Raw genomic sequence first — 6,000 nt, 5'->3', positions numbered from 1 at the left:
CTGGTGACAGGTAATAATGGGATTGGGAATTTAGCAGGACACTGATGTAATGTTATTAGTACAAAAGTTATAATATCTTTGGTCCCCATGAACATCATAACCTCTGAAATGATGATTAAACAATAGCAGTGAACTAATATTATTATCTAAGCACTTACAGTGATGAGCATGTGTTTATCAAAGACAGAACCAAATTAGGGAATAAGTAGAGGGATGGGATACAATAATGGCTATTGCTTTGAAGTACCACTGAAGAACTGTTGCTTGTTTGTGGATTGCTCTATGACAGAACATTTTCATTGTAAAGGATCTATAGGCATTAAAAGTAAAATTAATACAACCACACTCCCGTTGGTGTAGTATTAATCTTAATAGTCTGTCTTCTGAACCCCATTCACAACTGAACATCCCTTGTGTTGGTATGAACATCACCAGAATGGACTAATAACATTACAATAGAACTGATGGGAAATAAGAGGTGAAGGAGCATTAGTCATTATGTTATAAACCCTCTAAAGCACCCTTTATGCTGATATGCAGTGTGTCATCGCCTGTGGATATAATAACATAATATTAAGAAAATTGCCCACAGCACTTTCAAATGACCAACCATTAGGTTCTTTCAAAAACAACACCTTAGTAGGCGGTTTAGTGTGGCTTTAGTTTGGGTACTGGATTAAAATGTGAAGGTTCTGAAATATGCATCTGGACTGAAATTAATTGTGGGTTATATATATATTGATATATAGTGGGAAAAAATACCAGGGATCCATGACCTTTTATATGAAACACACAATGTTGATGTCATGCAAAGAATTCAGTGCATGCTTGTATAATTTCCAAATGACCTGAATGTGTTCATGCTTTCCCAAAATGCAGCCCCCCCCCCCCCCTTTGTGACTTGCACTTTGTATGTTTGCATAATTGATAAGGGAAACACAATTAGTCCCTAGTCCTACCATGCCAGAGCTAAATCCATCCAGCATGCAGATATATCTCTCTAAAACATGTAAAACAGCTCCCCAAAAATTGGGCTAAGTCATTTCTCTCTTATCTATCATAAAATTCCACAAAATAAATACAAGGCAATAATGATAATGGAATTTGAAACAGCGGTGGTAATGAAATGGATTTCGCATATCAAAAGTGAGTTTAGTTATTGGATTATCTACTTAATCACATCCAAGAAATCATCTAGGCAAACAATTTCACAATCTTCCAATCATTTGAGCAATCAGTGATTGTTCACCTAAAAACGAAAGTTCTGTCATCATTTACTCACCCTGATGTCATTTCAAATCTGTATGTCTTTCTTTCTTCTGTCATTGACACAATCTTGAAAAAGGTCTTTGTGTTTTTTTATTGCCCATACTCTGAAAGTCTATAATATCAGATGCAATTGGCCTTTATATTCAATGCACAAAACTCACTTACTGGCAGATGTCTGCTTTCAAATGCTCATGTGGGCTTTGTGAAGAGCGCTTGCGGAAAGCAGTTGTGTGCAACTGTCAAGAAAGTGGTTAAATGCTCTTGCATCTCCAAATTCTTTTATGACACGGTCAGTCTTCAGGAATTAAACAGGCAGGACAAAACATCTGATATGTCAAAAATAGATCTGTGCATTTGTGTGAATGCAGCCTATTAGATCTCCTGCTGTCTATGATGTTATCAGTAATAATCAAACAGCAATAAAGCTGAGAAAGAGAAAAATCTGCTCTTGACTGGAAAACATTCAGCACACCATTTATTGTTTGTAATATGTTTCATTCCTCTTTATTATTCACAATGTTTTTGTATGTTTTAAAGCTATATTTAGTCAGTGGAAAATTCTTAACATTCAACTGTTTTAATTTAATTTTTATTGTTTTAAAAGTTCTTATTATTACACCAGTAATTCAATAAAAATGCACACAAAAATTTGAGATTAAAAGTCGGTAAACTGATTAATTAAGAAAAAAATTTAGATCGTTTTAGAATCAGATCGTATTGTAAGGTGCCTAAAGATTCCCACCCCTAATTGGAAGTAAATTCATTTTGGATCACTACACATGCTTTGCTTTGAAAGTAGTCAAATAGTGTGAAAAAAAGAAATCATGTATAGAAAAAAAGAATGTTAAATACAAAATATCATCTTGTATGCTTTGGAGCGACATGAGGGTGAATAAATGATGGCAAAATATTATTTTTTGGGCAAGCCATTCCTTTAAATGACTGTAGCTATTAATAGCCATTTCACTATGAAGAATGACCGATGGAGGTATTGACCAAGCCTGATTCTGCCTTACAGCAACCCAAGATCCCACATCTGGGGCACCAAGCCATCACTCAAACAAAAAATGCCCTGAAATATCACCTGGTTAGAAGATTCCGTGTGCAATGTCAGAATAAAATCATCTCCGCATGCAACCGATTCCATACGTTTACAAGCATCTACTATCCATTGAGAAAATTTCATTGGCAGGCCAGATTCCAGCTGGACATGCAAGTATATATTTACAACAGCAAGGACCCTTCCCCTAATCATCAGTATTCACCTTTCCTTCCTGAGTGAGAGGAAGGGGAAACGATAAATAAAAACAGCATATCAATATCTAAATATATTTCTCCTATTCAAAGGCGTCCATCGTCCCCCTCTGTCTCTGGAGCGACAGGCTGAGAAAGGTGTCCTGCAAAGATATCCTGGCACTGATGTGTAGTTTTTGGCGAGGAGGTCTGAGGAGGTGGGGAAGGTTTCCTCTTCTCTGACAGAAGTCTCAAAATCTCCCCCACCTGGTCCTCCAGAGCTGCTAGCCGGCTATTTAACATCTGGATGTCTCCTTTTAGTTCCAGCTTTGCCTCATACAAGCTGTTTTGAAGCACTGCCTGTTCAGAAACAGGCTGAAATTGAATCCCCCGAAGGGTCACGTCAACCACTCCGGGACTAAGCTGATCATATGGGCTCCTTTCTATTGAGGCCCTGTCGTACGAGCTCCGTGAATCACCTACCCGGTCAATACGCAAGTCACTCTTTGTTATTCCGCTGTCGCAAGAATCAGTCTTGTGTAGGGCAGTATTCTCATCAGTCTCATCACTACTGTTACCGTTTCCACAAGTACCCCTTTCGTTAGATCCCCCAACCTCTGCTTCCTGGATCTTTCCATTGTCTGAGATCACATTCAGGGGCTGGGACACATCCCCCCACTCCTCTTCCTTCTGCTGCATCTGCTTCTCTAGTTCCAGCGGAAGCATGGGAGATGATCCTGATGCAATGTTATGGAAACGCATCCAGCCTCGTCCCCTTCCTCCTTTGGGTCTCACAGGACTTGTTACTTTCAGACAATTCGAGTCCTCTACGCCAAAGCTGGGCTTGAGCTCCATAGCCTCATGGCCTTCGCTGTTGGGTTCCTCGGTCTGAACGTAGGCTAGGGCGTTCTGGATCGGGGTTATCTGCGAGACTGTTACAACGCTAGAACCACCGTTCCCGTTTCCTGAGCCAGGGGTCCCGTTTTGCAAGGTGGTCACATGTTGGTGTTGAAGGGGATGGTGGCCCTGGTACTGGGGCTGATATTGCTGCTGATGAAGCTGGTGGGACAGTGGATGGAGGTGATGTTCCACCTGAAATCGGTTCCTCTCCAGGTCATGCTGGGATGAACCTTGTGTTCGCATCTCCTTCTGCTGCTTAAACTTTTGGAAAAGTTTACGGACAGGATGGTCCACGGGGATAGACAGGGTCACCTCATTTTTCTGGTGTCTCCTCTCCTCTTCCTCTTTCTTCACATCGACAATCTTGCGAAAAACAATCTGTGGAGACACAATGATAGGTAAGAAATCTGTATACTTGGAGTCCTTGTCTGCACTGAATTAAATTAAATAAAGACTTGATTCAAGCTCTAAAGAGGCGCTACAGATAATATGAACATAAGAAGGAATAAAGAATTATTATGCTGGTTAAATCATCAACTAATTACATCCGAACAAGAAAATATTTGTCATGGCTAGCGTTGCAGAGTAAATTCGTCAACTATTCTTCACTCGTGACATGTACATACTAAGTACAGGGGAATAGGTCACCATATATAACCCCTGTACTGTAAATCCCATAGCTATGGAAGCCAGTTTCTGCCTCAGAGTATAAAACAAATGTTGTGTGAAAATAGTCAGAAATAAAGTGACATTTTGAAATGATGTTTACCTTTATAGGTACAACAGCATGTCACCTCAAAGGGCATGTTTGTATCTAATTTACCCCTAAGGTTCATAGTAGTACCTTTCTGCAGAAGATAAGGTAAATGAATTGTCCCTTTAAGGGTACTGCCCCAGTGACAGTCTGTTGTATCCCTAAAGCAGGAGTGTCCAATCTTGCTCCTGGAAGGACACTGTCCTGCACAGTTTAGCTCCAAGCCCAATTAAACACACCTGAACCAGCTAATCAAGGTCTTACTAGGCCAGGAGTAGGCGACGTGGATCCTGAAGAGAACTGTCCTGCAGAGTTTAGTTCCAACCCTAATCAAACACACCTGAGCAAGCTAATCAATGCCTTCAGGATTACTAATGCCAAATCACTAGAAGGTAAGCCTGCAATCTTTAGCCAAAAATGCGGAGCGGCTAATGCTAACTCTCGGCTGTGGCGGTACGCAGGGAAGGAGACCAGAGGCTGTTTTTTTTTAATGGATGTTAATGTAAAAGAGGCTTCACTGCACTGATTAAACTGCTTTTGTGAGGAAATAGCTTTTCATTTAATGAATCGACTGCCTATCCACTAATCTTCAACAAGTTTTACGCTAAACAATACTTATGTTGGGAACGATATGTAGATTTTACTATGATAAAAAGGTTATTTTATAAGAGAAGGCAGAGAAGGGAATGTCGTGACAGGTAGGACTCATTTACGGCATGACCATAGTATTTAATAGTAATATAGAGTGATATTATTGTCAAAAGAAAGTAAAAAATACAGATGTTTTCTTTCTTTGGCTTTCAGGTTTTACCAGTTATGATAAGACTTGAATTGTAATGACTATTATAACAGGATGTATGCATGTGATGCTGATATTAGGCATTTTAATGAATAAAGAGAAAATTAATCATTTTAAGGGGTGGTTGATTATGATTTCACTTTTCAAACTTTAGTTGTGTGTAATGTTACTGTTTGAGCATAAACAACATCTGCAAAGTTACAACGCTCAAAGTTCAAAGCCAAGGGAGATATTTTCTTTTAAAGAAATTGCTTTTTAAGGACTACAACAAACGGCTCGTAGGGACTACAAAACATTCCTCCCGGGTTAGTGACATCACAAACCCTGAAATTTATTTAAACCCTGCCCTCAGGAACACGATTTATAGATTATCGTGGCAGAATATGCTAATCAATGACTAGAAGTCAAGTCAAGTCAAGTCAAATATATTTATATAGCGCTTTTCACAATACAGATTGTATCAAAGCTGCTTCACAGTATCAATCAAAACAACTTAATGTTTGTTGAAGATACAAACTAGAAGATATACACATGAAGCTACATAAATTCATCAACTAACCATTCAGAAATGCGCTGTTCCATTCTACATGTTGTCACTTCTTCTTGAGTCTTTCCATCATTCTCTGACTCCGGTTTGAACATAAAAGGCTAAAAGTTATTGAAACTTTCAGTGCATGTCTGTGTGTCTCATGTTTGTGTGAGGTAAAAGGACACAAGCTGTTGATGCTCCGCTGTTGAAGCAGCTCATTTGCATTTAAAGTGACACACACAAAAACGGTCCGTTTTTACTCACCCTCAAAAATTGTACAATTGTAACAAGCTATATAAAAATATCTGTGTGGTATTTTGAGCTAAAACTTCACATACGCAGTCTGGGGACATCAAAGACTAATTTTACATATGGTGAAAAGGGCATAATTATAAATATTGTGTTATATTGTATGTTGTTTAATGAAAATAAAGTGTTCTTTCTATCGCTGCCAGGTAAGAATTGTATTGTAATAATTTATGACTGCTGTGTGCCTAATAGTGATTATATAATGCT

The 6,000-nt window shown here is 38.8% G+C and overlaps 1 protein-coding gene across 4 annotated transcripts in view; it reads right to left on the bottom strand.

Moving 5' to 3' along the window:
* Positions 1-260: 260 nt before the first annotated feature.
* Positions 261-6,000, bottom strand: part of kcnh5a (potassium voltage-gated channel, subfamily H (eag-related), member 5a) — a 174,419-nt gene continuing 168,679 nt past the window's right edge. For all 4 annotated transcript variants that reach the window (XM_077220838.1, XM_077220836.1, XM_077220837.1 and 1 more), the window contains one exon: positions 261-3,780. In XM_077220838.1, coding sequence (XP_077076953.1) covers positions 2,611-3,780 — 1,170 coding nt within the window. In that variant the 3' untranslated portion in view covers positions 261-2,610. The remainder of the gene's footprint in view (positions 3,781-6,000) is intronic.

This window comes from Siphateles boraxobius, unplaced genomic scaffold (genome assembly GCF_051911475.1).
Source record: "Siphateles boraxobius isolate OS27281-9 unplaced genomic scaffold, OSU_SipBor_1 8, whole genome shotgun sequence".
NCBI classification, from domain to species: Eukaryota; Metazoa; Chordata; class Actinopteri; order Cypriniformes; family Leuciscidae; genus Siphateles; species Siphateles boraxobius.
Note: the sequence above shows the minus strand (reverse complement) of the source record. Positions and strands in the feature narration are given on the sequence as shown.